We start from the raw sequence: 16334 nt of genomic DNA, 5'->3' as shown, positions 1-16334 counted from the left end.
GGGCTCTTCCCGGCTCGTTCGCTCGCGCTTGCCCGCCTGCCCGCTCGCGCCCGGCCGCGCCGCCCCGCCCCCGCCCCCTCCCCCTGCTCCTCACGGGCAACTTTTGCCGGCGCCCCCGCCTCACAGCCATGCGGAGCTGAGCTCCGGGCCCGGGCCCTGGCCGCCGCAGCCCGCCCCGGCTCCCCGCCCTCGCGGACCCGCCCGGCCCTCGGTCTCGGCGCCTTAGCCGCCCCGGGCCGGCCGAGCCCCCCGCGCAGGGCCCGGGCCGCGGCCACGGCGGCGGCGGCGGCGGTGGCGGCGACGCGCCCGCCCGGCCCCCTCCCCCGGCGCCGGCCAAGTGAGGCGGTGATGCGGGCGCTGGCGGCCTGGGCTGAGCCGAGAGCGGAGACACAGGCTCAAGATGGCAGATTCCCACTGAGGCTGAGGGGGCCGAGCTCGCGCGCCGCGTTCCCTTCTCCGTTGCCATGAACCGCGGACACCCCGGCTCCGATGGCCCCCGTGTACGAAGGTAAGGGGCGTCCGGCCCGCGATCCCCGGCTCGCTCGGCCGGCCGCGGCCCCCGCAGCTTTGTTCTGCCCGCGGCCCCTCGCCCGGCAGCCCCCGGCCGCAGCCCTGGGCCCTGGCCGCGGGGGCTCGTGACCCTCCCCGATGCCCCCATCCCGGGCCCAGACGGGACCGGAGCCGGCCTGGAGCAGGATCTTATTTCCAGGGCAGAGAAGGCGGCTGGGGGGTGTGTGCCGGGTGGGCTGCTGCCCAAAGAAAAGAAATGGGGGCGGCGTGTGGGAAAGACGGATCCGTGACTGCTTTCTGTTTATTTGTGATAAATGAAGGTGATGCGATCCTCCCCCATTACCTTTGAATGATCTCCTTTCTACTTGTCCGTCCTCTCTGCTCCCTTCTCCAAACATCTCCACTCCCACCCCACACTCCTTTATTCTTTCCGAGCCTCCGATTTTTTGGGGTGGTGGTGGTGGCGGCTGTGGAATCCGATTGTAAGGGGCCAAGCGGTGAGAGAGGGTAGAGATGAAAAGTCCATTTCAGACCCAGGCAGAACAATGAAATGGGCTCAAAATCTCCCCGCAATTAGCGTGTGGAGGGGAGAATGTAGTTTGGCTTGGGTTGGGGGCCGAAAGAAGGTTTTCTGGCTCGGCCTGGGTAGATCTGTGCTGTGCACCTTCACCTGGCGTTGGCTGATTTTCCCCATTTGACTGTCTTCATAAGAAAGAAAAGGTAAGGCGATACAGCTGCCTCGCACACTCTTTTCGGTTCCCTTCCGTCAGTTCCGTCAGCTTGCAGCGAAAAAATCAAACCCGAATCAACTAAGTTTTTACACTTTTATGTGTTTTTGTGTACTTGTAGTACGGGGGCTTTTTCAACCAAAGTGTGCCCGATTTTTCAGTTATTTCATCGTGAAAATGTTTCTCTCGTGAAGTCATTGAAATAGCAGCCTTTTACATACTTTTAGCGTGGGTCCATCTGGCTTTCTTTCGGTTTTGTTCAGATAGTCTGTGGATGAAATCGCAAATGAGAGGGAAACGGGTTTGCCAGGAACCAAGAGGAGGGGCGAGGGGAGATTGTAATCCTATAAACCCGGGGAACTGTGGGGCCGAGTGAAACAGGGATCTCATTAATAGTTTTATCTCTGTTAGGAGAGGCTGATTAAAAAAAAAAAAAAAACTTATCTGAAAAGAAAATCTGTTATTAGTTCCAGGGCTCCAAATGAATTAGGTTTCTGCATGGAATAAAGTTACCAGTCCGGCTCTGAATAATGAGGCTGTAAATAACCTATGGACTGTAAATATTTTTTTCCAGAGTCTCTTAGAAACAAAGGGTCTGTTTAGAAAGCAACAGAGAAATGTTATTCCAGGGGCTTTCCTCTTTGATTCTGATGAACACAAGGTCCATTTAACCGTTCCACAAAACAAAACAAAATTTCTGATCACTCCACCACAGAGAACAGAAACATGCCAGTGGGTATGTGAACACGTAGGAGAGCCCATGTCGGGCATTCATTGTTCATCTGTTCTAGGGGAGGGGGCTGCCGTCAAAGCTCCCACTGTCTAGAGTGTTAAAATGAAACAGTTTTCTCTTTATTAAGTACCTCCTTGAGACTCCCTCTGCTGGACACTCGGGGTGAACAGTTTAGAAGGAACTTGGCTTTGAATTCACAACTGTAATAGAGGGCTGCTTTTCCTCTTCTAGGGGCCTGAGTAGGTGGGTTGGGGTGTATTTTATCAACTTTGTACAAAGCCACCTTGGGGACTGCATTTATCACGCTGATTTCATTTAGAACCCATGAGAAATGTAGGCTACCCCCCCTGGGGCTAAGTAAGGCCTAGTATGGTTGGTCCTATGACTTTGTTCTTTTAGTGATTATGTCAGGTAAAGAATTACAGGTGTGTAAGGTGTTACAGTAGGACAGCAGATCTCAGGGGTCTCAGCTCACAGTTTTATTTTCCAACCCTCCTCTATCCCAGGCAACCTAATTTGTCACCCTTTCAACCCTGGTTTTCTTAAATCTTGTCTGTGGGTTCTCTTAACTGTTCTTTTGTTTGTAGCTTTTTCTTCTACGGGACCATCTCTGTACATCTTCATAATTATTTTCCTAGTCTTGCTCAGCACTGCTTATCTACCAGCCTAGAATCACCCAGCCGAAAGCTCAGGCCTGGTCTTTTTGAGAGAGACTGTTAGGCATGCTGTGAGACAGATCAATGACCTCCATAGTCAAGGACTACGCTTTGAGGACCTACATTTACTCACAGTGTGTGTGTCCAAGACTACAGTGACCTCTCCTTTGACCCGTAGTGACAATTTGTGGATTCAGTGAACCTGATTTTTATCATATCTCAACCAGAACTCAGGGACTGTGTGTGTTGTGTCTTAAATGAGCAGGGCTTTTCCTGCAGACTTCTCCAAGAAGAGGGATTTCGCCTCCTAATAGTTCCACATGATTCTTCTCAGAGGTCTAATGACACATGAGACTTTCTAGCTGGAATTTCTCAAATGGAGTGTGACTGGAATACTGAGTGAAGGCTGGAATGTAGAAATTTAGATAGGCATGCTGCTTTTGAAACAAAGCATATTTGATAATATAAATTAATAAGTGGCAAAGTGTAATCAGTCTTCTAGGGTTTCTTAAGGAGTATATTTATAAATAGCACATTAGTTTTCAGTGACTTGATACTGATCAAGTTAAACTTCTTGTAAAAAAGGGGGGGTTATTTTCTTTAGAAGGTTAAACATTTGCCTTGTGATTATATTTCTCCATCAACTTGCTTACCAAGGCCTTTTCATTATGCAGTGCAAAGGTCAACCACAGGGGTCCATAACTATGGGTTCCCAATTAGAGGAACCTGAATTCCAAGTTAACTATGTCTCACTTGCCTGAGTTGTCTTGTTGATGAGTGTGGAGGAAACCAAGGAACCTTTCACAGTCAGGCTTGTACACCCTGGCATGCTGAAATCCCTCATCACATGGACCCGAAGACACTGGTCACCAAGCTGAATCATCTTCCCTCAAAAGAATTTTATGATGTATTGTCTATAATATCTTTGCCTGTGTTTATATTTTATATTTTTTTAAGTTAGTAAGTATAGCTATTGTTTTCCTTGTTACATTTGAACAGTGAAGCAAAACTCATTGGTTTTATTCTTGACACTGGACAGGATGGCAGGACACTCAAATCAGAGAAACTAGAGTTTAGATCTAGCTTATGACCTTGGTATCTTACTTTTACTTTTACTTGGTATCAGAACTTTTAGCCTTTGTTGGATTGTGTGAAGATGCCATTAGAACCTGGTGTTCAGTAGAGTTCCTGCATTTTCTCAGTAAGTGCTAAATCCCTGTCTTCTGAGTTGCTCATAGGCATGACAACCCCAGGGAAAGTGTAACCTACAAATAGTTTAGAAAACCAGTAATAGCAACATTCAATTTCAATTATTAATCTCCTGCTATTCGTTTTCCAGTTTGGGAACCAGCCACAATAAACCCCCCATAGTCATGGAAGAAAGAACCTTTTTTTTTTTAAACTCCTCTGTGACCTTTCCAGTCTCTATTCCCATCAAGCTTCTGATGGTTTCAGGTAGAGAATGGCTTTTCCATAGCAGCACTTTCGTGCTACGTTAAAAATGTGCAAACAAATACTAAGACAGACTTTGAGGGGCTGCAGCTGTGTTCCTGGGAAGGCAGCCCTAAGAATGAAAGGTAACCTTTGCCCTTAGCAAAGACCCACTCACTCCTATATAAGGGGGCAGGCTGGGTAAGGAATTCCCTATGGTTGCTTACTGGTTCTTCTTAGAGGAAAGGCTCCTACCCAGCCACATGCCAGGGTCTGCCTCACTAGGCATTAAACATGAATTTTCTTACCAAAGAAAATTGGGGCTTTATGCAAATTATAGCTGCTTACCTTCTTCATATTTTATGTTTCATGCTCCTTTCTTCCTTCCTTTCTCCCATAGAGATCAGTGTTAAGGATCTACCTTTGAGGTTTGTATGGAACAAAGTAGTGATGATCAGAGGGTAGGACATTTGTGCATTTTTTTATTGTTCTCTGAATGCATGCTTTGCCAGTGCTTTCTGGTAGCCTTAGTATGACGATTCAACCGCTTGGGGTTGCAGTCAAAGGCTGGATTCAGAATAATACTAGCAGACTTTGTGTAACCACTAATAGAGTGTGAACTTGAAAGCCCCAAGCTCATAATAGCTCCATTTCATGTGACAATACCTTGTTGAAGGAGGGGGGAAAAAAACCCAGAAAATTGAAAACCCAGAGTACAGGAAGATCGTTATTTTTTCTTTAACAGAAACTGAGAATCTTGGGGGTTGGTGATGGTGATTATGACTTAGACTGTGATTTGGCTCATGTACGTTCTGCACTCTCTACATGCTGTTTGTTCCCTCATTCTGCAGACCAGGGTGCATCTTTCATGCATTCATTGAGCAAACATTTACAAAGGCTCTGCTGTGTCCTGGGCCCTCGTGGCAGGTTCAGTGTTTGGAGAAATGACAAAGACTTGGCCTCTGACCTCTGGGAATTCAGGAATAGAGGAAGTGAAAGTCAAAATATTTAAGTGTATACAAACTCACCGGGGAGTGTGTCTGACCCAGATGCAATGGTTGTTTGTTTGTTTGTTTGTTTTATTTTTATGTGTGACAGTTCTTACATACTTATGGTGTAAAGGGAAGATCTCCAACTTCCCTTTTATGTTGAAATGTTTTCTTTAGTTGAACTAAAAGAATTATGTATGAATTTCATAGCTTCTCATTAGATTTCCTTAGAAATTTCTTGAATATTAGCATCTCTCTTGCATAGGATGCTATTTAACTTTTATTGTGTCTCCTTATCAATGCAGATACAGTTCTCAAGTGCACCCGCTGCTGGGGTACTTTTTGTTTTTTACATTTAGAGTTGAAGGCTGTGTTGTGCCCCATCCATGTGCGCCTGTTGGAGAATTCATTCCTGGCTTCACTGTCTCACTTGTATTCCAGATAGTCATGTGGGTACTCACTGGCAGGACATAGATGGAGTAGTCACACAGCAGCTTCCGGCAGTTCTTTCCCGGGAGCAGATCTTTCTGGGAAAAGCCTGCCTGTACCCTTACGAAGGGGAATATAGAGAGCCCTGGAGCAGGAGCCTCTGAGAATTTGATAGCTCTGCCTTCAGCAGAATCACCTGGGTCAGGGGTAGGGCATATGCCCTTGTCTGATCATGTATTAGGTGGTGTTCTTTCTATTCCCCTTATGACCACGGAGGAAGGACCCCCCCCTTCTCTTTTGTGACCTTTCCAGTCTCTATTCCCATCAAGCTTCTGATGGTTTCAGGTAGAGAATGGCTCTTCCATAGCAGCACTTTTGTGCTATGTGAAAAATGACAGACTTTGAGGGGCTGCAGCTGTGTTCCTGGGAAGGCAGTCCTAAGAATGAAAGGTAACCTTTGCCGTTAGCAAGAACCGATCCCCAACTTGAAATCTTCCTCTCAGTGGTAGCTGAGGTCAGAAAGAGCATTAGCAACTCCTTCATTAACTAGTTCTAATATTCCATGAATCTGATGTTCCAGAGATCCCCAGGCTGACTAGAAATCTCGTCTGCTTTCATTTTTTTCTCTAAAGCCTTTCATACACTTGAAAATAATAACTGCACTCTTTACTTTCCCCGAAACATCTCTTCTCTGTTGTGAATGCTCTAGTTTTTCTCCACTAAGAAAAATGATGGTAATCAAATCTGAATGCAATTCTTTAAGAATATTCTAATTAGTATGAAAAGGGACTTTAGGGTTCTTATTTCCTGGGGAAGTCCTGGAGGGCAAGAACCTTTGTGTCTCCCCTTATAGTTGTACAGTTCCTTAACCCTAGTAGGAACTTTATAAACATCTGTAGCATTGACTGTTCTTTTTAATGTCATCTAAGCAACACTTTACAGCAGCCCTAGTACTCACTTGGGTCTTCAGTATTCTTTTTTTTTCTTAGATAGGGTCTCACTATATAGCCCTGGCTGGCCTGGAAGTAGACCAGGCTAGCTTAAAACTCTCAGAGATCCACTTGCCTTTGCCTCCAGAGCACTGGAATTAAAGATATATGCTTAGATAGGGTCTCACTATATAGCCCTGGCTGGCCTGGAAGTAGACCAGGCTAGCTTAAAACTCTCAGAGATCCACTTGCCTTTGCCTCCAGAGCACTGGAATTAAAGATATATGCTACCATGCCTGCCCCCAGCCAAGCTGCCATCTTCCACTCGACTGTACACACTTCTTTGAATTTCACCTGCCTATTTCCAGCTCTTAGGGTCTTTCTTAACTATCTGCTGCAGAACAGACAGACTGCAGAGCACATAAAGTATCACTAAGTTGACCTGTTCTCGACTGAAGAAAAGAGTGCACAGTGTCTTTATGATTCAGTGTAATATTAGTTCGCCAGGGTTAGAAAGGACAGTTGTCAAATTCTTTATGGATTCTGAGTCAGCAAAAGCCATACCTGTTTTACCAGTCAGTGAGCCAGGTGTTTATGAGAGTTTACAAGGCCAGCTTCCAGAGAGTAGCCTCCCTCTTGACAGTCTAGAGCCAGTAGAAAGAACAAAGATATAATGGACAGTCTCATTGCCACTGGGTCATTTTCGGATGGATGACTTTGCTCTTAAAAAAGCAAAGGAAATTATTACCAAAACAAACAAAAAAAATTATCAAAACTTCACAACTGAAAATTAGCTTTGTGGTGTCATTTATTTGTGAACATGTTACCAAACAGATTTGTAGTGATTTAGGTAGTATTCTGGTTTAGCAATTCTTGCCTAACTACTTTTGCTGTAGTACATTCTGATCAATTAAGTGCCATGTTTAAAGAGAATTAAGACTGATCGACTCTTTTCTGTGTGCTAATGTGTAGACATTATAAAAACCTCTGTCACAGAAAGAATGCCATCTAATACATAATAGAACAAGGGCACCCTCATTCCCTGGTGCTTCTGTCCATCTTCAGTGAGAAATCACTGTGAAGCACTTCCTAATGTGGGCTGGAAAAAAGCACATCTCTATACAGTTAACATAGCACATCTTTATTTAAAAGGCTTATTTGTGAAATTGGACATTTCCTTCCATACCAATATTTCCTTATTCAACTGTGAATTATTCTTCAATTATGAAGTGACTTTTTCAAAGGTTTGTCAAATCCATCAGGCTAGTTCTGTGTAGAACTTTGGCATCCATCTATTGAAGTCCATTTTTTGTGGTCTTTGTACCTGCAGCCTGTAAAAATCACATTATAAAGATTTGGAGAACTGTTTTGTTGCTAGGTGTGGAACACACACACACACACACACACACACACACACACACACACACATCTGCCAAATAAAGAAGTTACAAATTCCTGGGATTCTGAAGAAAGACAGTGAGTTTACCCTCCACATTCTATGTACCTGTATCCAGTCATTAAAGTCCACACTGATAGCAGGGACTTCAGATGGGAAGGCAGTTTCAGAGAATCTTGTGACAGGGAAAGAGTGAAAGTACATATAAGAATGCACACATGTAGTCAGTTTCAGTATGGATCATTTATATCTGCAGCCACAGGCTGGAATGATTACTGTTACTCATTAAGTATGACCTGCACCATAAGGAAAAGATTAATCGATATTCATTATGTTCTGCTTACTGAGATGGGGAAGCTTTCTAATGTATTACAGAAAGGAAAATGGTCAAAATAAAGTTTCATTTGATTATACCATGACTTACTCTGAAAAGGATTTAAGACCACATAAAGGGTTAAGTTTCTGGTAGAGAGGAAAATTAATTTATGTAGATCAATTTCATGGCTCAGCCTATTTCAAGGGAAGTTGGGTAAATGAAGTAGTCCTTTATAAAGACAACAGAAACAGCCAAAGCTCTTGTGCTGGCTTAACAAGGTGAATGAGCAGAGTGTATAATGGGATTCATTTGCAAAGTAATTTTTGCTTGGCTGGAGTGGTAAGCACAAAATAGACCAGCAGATGAGGACAGTAAGTGTTTTGGATCAGCTGTCAAAGGTTTAAAAGGGGTTCCAGTTCAAGAGACATTTTATGGTGTGGAGAAGGGGACTGGTATCAAAATGATACTTGAACCAGGTCATTTTTAGTCGCCTGGACATAATAGGAGGAGGGAGGGAACTTGGGAGAGCTTGCCAGGGGGCTGGGTACTGTGGAAGGAAGCATGAGTACTCTGGAGTTGGGGCTGGCATCTGGGTTGCCTAGGAGTATATTCAGAGAGAGTATCTGTCAGTGCTGTGTGGCCCAGAGGTTCAAGAAGTTTTTGTTCTATTTTGCTTCCTTCCTGTACCTCTGACAGTGATCTAAGATCAGGGAGACTAGCTGGCTTGGGCAAAACATTTTTTCTAGTCTTTTAAAAATCTGTTTTTGTAGGTTCCTTACATTGTGCATGGCCTTCTTGGACCATTGTACAACCTGTTAGGGTCTTCATGAGTTAGTATTCCAACTCTGACACATGAGGATCCTAAAGTCCAGATCAATGAAGAGACTGTAGATGCTTACTAGAGAGGCCAGGGTAGGGATGGGGTGGAGTTATGGCAGTGTGCAGAGAAGCCCACAACAGCCTAGAATGCTGAGGACAGCTTCACTGGACTATACTGGTAGGCATAGTTCCAGTGTCTAGCTAGGTTCCTAGGATTCATCAGAGCCACATCCTGTTGTCCCCAGGCTATGGGTGAGCTACTGACTTCTGGTCTCTGGGGTGCCTGGAAGCCTGCAGTATTACAGAGGCCAGCATCTAAAGGGTGTGTTTTTCTTTTCCTAGGAGAGCAAAGCCACAGTGCCCTCAGCGCTAGGATTTTCAGTTTTCTCTTAGGAACTCATTCCTTATGTTTCCATGAACAAGTTTGCAGCTTGTCACTATGAGCTACATATTAACAACAGAAAATCACAGGCAAAGGACCGTACAACCATGATTAGTTTCACAGAACCTCAAAGCACTTTTCAGCCTTAAGCAGCTTTTAAAACAATTTTGCCTTCCTAAGGTTCAGTTTTGGGTCATTCTTGCCCTTTGACAGGACCACAAACTTGAGATTTGCCACTGCTTTCGGGAACAACACGACCCCACATGGGATACTGTGAGTCCTCTTGCACTGGTGTTGGTTTTGACCTGGCCTGGAAGAATTTCCATCCTGCTGAGTGACTTCTGGACACGGACTTTAACCCTGATGAGAGCACAAACTAAGGGCGGGCTTGCTCTGACATAGATCCTGGGGCAAGAGGGCATCACAAGAGCCCACTCTGTCTTTCTGGTTGGTGGGTCCAAACTGCAACCAGCCTACCTCCTCTTGGGACTGGAGGTGTCCCAAGGATGCCTGTCAGGTCTATGAGTACACACCCACAGGCTCCGGAAAGGCTTGAGACCTATGGACAGGGAGCCCTGAAGCCCTGGGGATGTGGGAGACAGCAGATGCTCAGCCTATGGTGGCACACACCTTGACTCTGGGGACTCTTCAGTCATGGAGTGGGGTGGCTAGGCTCTCTGAGTCTTGCCTAAAGGGGACAAGTAGGGAGCTACGTTGCTAGTAGGGGCTTACCTCATGTTTCAAATACTTGAGAAACGAAGACTATCTGAAATATTTTTGTACAAATGACAGCTGTTGATTGTATCATCTCCTGTTCTGTTCCTCCTTCTCTCCTGCTGTACTTGCGGTTGCTTTGTGAAGCACAGGAGTCATGAAACTGACCCATGTCCTATGGCTTGCTAAGGTTGCTCCTCCCACCAGGGAAACCTCATGGAAGACCTAGTAAATCCGATAGCTCTTCTGTTGTTTAACTTTTGGCCCCTGGCACCTGGGGCCTCCCTTCCTTGACGGCATCTCTCCTCTACACTTTAACTGCTTATTATCTACCCACAGGGCCCCTCTCCCTACCTATTTATTTTTCTGACTCTCTGCATCTTGGGCATGTTTGTGCCTTGTTATCCTAGTAGGTGGGAGGGTCTAAGGGATGTCAGGGAACTCTCTGAAGTATATCTGAGTGGGGCGCTATTTTGGAGGACCATCAGTCTCCTAGAGGGCTTGTTAAAACGTGTGATCCTGCCCCTAGAGTTTCTAACTTGTGAAGTCTGTGGTAGGCCCCAGTTACATTTCCAGTGGAAAGTCATTGTTTTGGAGAAATGCATTCTTAATGAAGAATCGGTACACATTTAAAATCAGATAGCTATTTTGATGAAGCCTTTCTTACATGTTTGGGGGAGAGACCTGACATTAGCACAACTGGCAGCCTGCTGCCTTGGTGGCCAGGAGAAGCTCAGGAATATGCAGGGGCTGTCTCTGTCCTCTCACACACCTTCCCTTCTCCTCTGGCAGGTCAGCAAGTGCAGGAGTTACTTCCTCTGGGCCTTCCACAGCCAGCAAGTCTGCAGTGGTACAGTTTGGCCCTGGAACCCTGGAACAGACTGGGCAGTCATCATTCACACAGTAACATATTATTATTAGCTAACATTTAAGAGCTCTGTTATTTTCTCCATTTATGGAAGGGGAAATTGAAGCTTAGCAATATTTAATAATGTATTCAAAGCCTTCTGACCAGTCATAGTAGAGCCAGAGTTTAAGCCTGAGTCCACCTGACACCAGCCTGCTCTTGTCTTGACATGCAGGCTGCCTTCCTTCTCACAGCATTGTTAGAATGGCCCAGACAACACACAGTAAGGATCTAGAATCTTTCTTAGAAAGAAATAACTAAGCTAAGACCATTGGTGCTAGATTGTTAATTTCCCTAACATAAATGTTCTTCATCACCCAGGCCAGATGAGGTGGTGATGGTAAAGCAGGGTGGAGTAGCTGGCGTGGAGGAGGGCTGTAGTATGGAGAGGCCAAGCCATGAGCCTACTTTGAACAATGAGATATGTTTTGAAAAGACTTACCAAGCCCGTGAGGTTGCCTGTTGCATTTGAGGCTTCACTGCATCCCCATGGCATTTCTTCAGGGTTGACTGGACTATTAGTATGCTGTACAGACAACATAGGAAGATGAGGCAGCCCACCGTGCAGGATAGGGTCACTCCCAAGCAGATAGATCCAACTGGTACCTTTTATCATCAAGTTGTGACTGTGTAGTGGAGACTTCCCAACCCTTGTAGATAATAATGAAGTGGAATTTGTAAATATGTTGGTTCTTCTCCAGATATAAATGACTTTTGTTTCAGCCAAAGTCTTGAGTATTTTAAAGTTGCAGAAGCAGATTTATGTTGCTTTCCTTGAACGATAAGGTGGTGGGCATAGAAGTCAGGCTTGAGTGGGGATAGTTAACCCAGTACAAAAACAAACCATACCACTCACTTCAAGTTTAGCATGCCTTTGTTTTTGTTTGAAACAGCCTCTCTCTATGTAGCCTATACTGGCCTCATACTCTCTGCGTAACAAAGGCTGGCCTAGATCTCAAGGTCCTCCTGCTTTAGCCTTCCAAGTGATGGAATTACAGGCTTGTGTTGATGGAGAAGGAACCTCAAAGTGAGGAGAGAAACGCTTATTAGACAATGGAGTGGTCCAGATTGACAAGTTGCATCATTTAACAACATAGTCTTAGAAATCTTAGGTGATTAAAGCATGAGATTCATCGGAAGTCAGCTAAGCACACTCAGCATGCCATGTTCTAGGTGCCCAGTGGACAGCATTGGGCCTGATGATACAACTCTGCCCTGAAGCAGCCTGTGCTATAGTGAATGAAAGTGAATAATCTAGTTTGGTTTTTTGTCTTGTTTTGTTGTTTTAAGCTTGAAGGAAATAGAAGTGGACACTTATTAAATCCCTAGAAAGGCTGAAATTTCTAAGATTAGAATTTATAGATGAAATCATAGGAAATATCATTAATATTGTCAGAGTAAACATTCCCCAAATGTTAAGATTATTTCTGGCTTTGCCATCATGAATTATTCCTCAGGATAATTCTCTGTAACATTAAAGTTTGCCTGAATTTTAAGATCTGTTCTCCAAATTATGTTTACTAGGTCAAGGGATTTGAACATATGTCATGTTTTAGATATATACTACTGGATTAACTCCTTTCTCAAAGTGTTTTCAAACTAAACAAATCAAACTACCTAGATAAATTTTAAATGGTCTCCTCTATTTATTGCAGAGGTAAAAGGAGTGCCTTGATGCACTTGGGCCTGGACCCTGCTCTCTAATTCTTTTCCCCTTGAGTGACACGTCAGTCCCAGACTTGGAATATTACTTCAGTGACTCTCAAAGTCCCATCATCACTTGGACTTTTTTTTGAGTTCTGGAGTCATGAAGCCAACAGTTTACTTGACATCTCTATGTAGAGATCTCATAGGCATCTCAACTTTAACACATCTTAAGAAAAAATCTTGGTCACCCCGTGAAATACACTCCAGTTCCATGCTTTGTTTCCCCACAGTACTTTATTTCACAAATGCTGGAGTCATCCATGCCTTTGTTTACTTCATAGTTAACCCATCACTACTTTTTATTGATTTTTTTTTTCTTCCCGAGTGTAGCCATTCTCATTCTTAGCTGTAGTTATGTTCTGTGAACCCTGAATTAGTGAACAGTGAGCCATTATTGATAAGGAAAATATAGGGTTAATTTCCTGAGAGTTTTTGGTCATATTTCCATCAATTGATCATTACTTGGCATCAGTAACATTGGTGTAATGATGTTGGATGTTGGTACATATTATGTGTTCTGATATTACATAAATTTGTATAACAATGTTTTTTATATGTTTCTGCTTATAGACAACCTAATTTTAACTTTTATTTGTGTGTGTGTGTGTGTGTGTGTGTAAGAGGGAGTAAGGAGGAGGAATGCATATATATGTGCGTATGTGCATGCCATGGCTCATGTGTGAAGATGAGAGGACAACTTCGTGGAGTTGGTTCTCTTCTTCCACCTTTACATGGGTTACAGGGATTGAACTCAGGTTACCAGAATTAGTGACAAGTGTTTTATCTGCTGAGCATCTTGCTGTTGACTAACATTGAACTCACAGCCAACAATCCTATCACTCAAGCCCAAATGAGCCCAAATCAAATACTTGTTTTTTCTCATAAGGAATACCACAGCTTCTTTTACCTTGGAGCTCATATGAGCATCTCAGCACAGTGCTTAGAACCTCAGCCATTTTAAACAGCAAAATTACTAAATTAAAACACACACACACACACACACACACACACACACACACACGACAAAAACAGCATCAAGTATATGGTATTTAGGACAGTTGTTGATGTAAGAGCCGGAATAAGAAGTCAGGGCATCACTCTGCTGAGCTTCAGCTAGGCACACATAGAAGAGCAGCATGACCTCCCTGCTGTTCTGCTCTTGCATGGGAAGGAGAGAAAGTGCACTGAGTCTTGATTTTGGAGTTGCAAGTGAGTTGTGGTGAGTAGATGAATTCACAGCACAGAATCCTGAGTCTGCTAGTCTCCTTCCCTCGGCAGCCTTGGGGACTTCACTGGTAAGGTTTTTGGGTGGGGAAGTGGAGGTGAAGTGTGCTTGTGGAGGCATTTCAGCAGGCCTTATGAAAAATGACTTGGCTCCTGTTTTATCCTTCTTAGACTTCAACTGGTAGATGTTTTATTTGTATTGAAATCGTACCATCTAGGAAGGAAATCTTTTATTTGCCAGAGAATGAGCTAAGCAATGATGTTCCAGTGTGGAGATTATTCTAAATTATTCCAAGAATCCTACATGCAACCAGGAAGAGAATCACTTTTCAGGTGGGTTTTTGTAGGTTAGTGGGAATCTTGAATCTTTATTTAACTCCTGTAAGACATTGTGCCGTGTAGAACATTAGAAAATAAGCAAGCATATACAACACATGTTCCCGCCCTGCTGCCACAGGTTCTGTCATGCTTTTTAAATCTCATGCTTTCTAGATATTTCCACAGTCTCTATAAATAGAATGTGATTTTTTTAGATAAAATAATGTTAATTATTTCAAAATCTGAGTTTTTTCTGCTAACTTTATATTTCAGTGAAGCTTATTTTATGTAATAGTTTGTTCATACTGTATTTCCATAGTTAAACTGTCTTTTGAATCTGATACACTGAAGTCAGCATCCACTGTAGGATGTTGTTCTGTGTCTGGTTGTGAACTTGTTTGTAATCCCTTAGGACTGTGTAGTCTCCTATTGCAGACTCCTCCACAGCAATTGCTGGGTAGACCCTTGCACCTGTCAGTGCTCAGTGAGTAGGGTGAGTCTCTTGTAGAGGGATGCGCTTATTTCTTTATTCTCGAATTTCCTATGCATGAGGTCCTGTTAGATTCAAGTTGACTGGAATGCACCAGAGCTGGTTTTGCAGTTTTGCTCTGAAAAGACCCACAATTGACAATGACAGGGTTGTACCATATTCCACTCTTACAAGCAATACATTGAAGGACTTATTTCCCCGAGATGTCGCCCACACTGTCTGATATTAAACTTTAGGAGCTTTCTTGGTAGTGAGACATAACATTTCAATTTAGTTTCAATTTATATTTCTTTTATCATAAATAAGATTATGTTTTCATATATTTAACTGGCATTTTATTTTATTTTATGCATTTGCTTTATGCAAACTGTGTTCTGAACTTTACACATTTTCTCAATATTTTGTTGATCTTCTTTTCTTTATTTCTAATAGTTCTTTATATTGTCTTTGAAGTGAGTTGTAAAAATTTTTTTCCTAGTTGGTCATGATGGAAATCTCTTTAATGTAATCGAATTTATATCTTTAAAAATGGCTTTTGTATTTTGAGTTAGAGTTAGACTTTTTCCTGTGTTTTGTTTTAAGTTCCCTTTGTGTATTATTGAAATCTGATCTTTTTCCATTTTTATGTTGCTTTATTTATTTATTTATTTATTTGTTTGTTTGTTTGGTTGGTTTTTTTTTTATTTTGGCTTTTTTGAGACAGAGTTTCTCTGTGTAGTTTTGGTGCCTGTCCTTGGATCTCACTCAGTAGACCAGGCTGGCCTCGAACTCACAGAGATCCGCCTGGCTCTGCCTCCCAAGTGCTGGGATTAAAGGCGTGCACCACCACCACCCGATGGTTTATTTGGTTTTTAAACTAGAATAATATATGTTCTGAGGTTTGAATGTGGCTTTACGTTTTCCCAGTACTCAGTTGTCCCAACACCATTGTTTAAAAGTTGATATTTTTTGCCATGGTATTCTAATGCCATAACATACTCTGTAAGTTTGGGGTTCTGCTTTTGGACTCTGTTTCACTGGCTAGTGATTACTGAAGCCTGTGGTTTTCAATGTCTGGAAAGACTCGTTCTCTTTTATTGTGCTTCCTCTTCAGAGTATCCCTGGCTCCTTTCTATGTGTGTTTTTCCATTAAAACTTTAGAATCAACATGACTTGATTCCAGGAAAAAGTAAACCCTTCCATTGGGATCACATTAAATTGGTCAAGTATTTAGGAGGACCAATGTCTTTCTGAAGTTGAGGCTTCCTAGATAGTGTCATTTTCCCCATGTGTTCTTTCTTGTGCATTTTAGTAATTTTGAGAGTTTTATTTTTATAGCCTATGTAACTTTCAATCTACTTTTTTTCAAATAATGAATTTCTTTTTTTTTTTTTTTTTTTTGGTTTTTCGAGACAGGGTTTCTCTGTGTAGCTTTGCGCCTTTCCTGGGACTCACTTGGTAGTCCAGGCTGGCCTCGAACTCACAGAGATCCGCCTGGCTCTGCCTCCCGAGTGCTGGGATTAAAGGCGTGCGCCACCACCGCCCGGCTAAATAATGAATTTCTTATTCTAATTGGTTATTTACATAACTAGAATGTTGATTCTATGTGTGTTTTGACAGCTTTATTGAAATTCACACATCACCTATGTAAAGTATATAGTTAAATGAATTTTAGTA

The 16334-nt window shown here is 43.1% G+C and overlaps 1 protein-coding gene across 4 annotated transcripts in view; it reads left to right on the top strand.

The window, feature by feature from the left end:
- The first annotated feature begins 340 nt into the window (after positions 1 to 340).
- Positions 341 to 16334, top strand: part of Hipk2 (homeodomain interacting protein kinase 2) — a 178295-nt gene continuing 162301 nt past the window's right edge. For 2 of the 4 annotated variants that reach the window (XM_059257610.1, XM_059257608.1), the window contains exon 1: positions 343 to 508. In XM_059257610.1, the coding sequence (XP_059113593.1) occupies positions 490 to 508 (19 nt within the window). In that variant the 5' untranslated portion in view covers positions 343 to 489. Of the gene's footprint in view, positions 509 to 16334 lie in introns of all 4 variants that reach the window. The other 2 variants (XM_059257609.1, XM_059257611.1) reach the window with 2 other exon arrangements.

This window comes from Peromyscus eremicus, chromosome 3 (assembly GCF_949786415.1).
Source record: "Peromyscus eremicus chromosome 3, PerEre_H2_v1, whole genome shotgun sequence".
Lineage (NCBI taxonomy): Eukaryota > Metazoa > Chordata > Mammalia > Rodentia > Cricetidae > Peromyscus > Peromyscus eremicus.
The sequence above is the reverse complement of the archived record's forward strand: the minus strand, read 5'-3'. Positions and strand labels throughout refer to the sequence as shown.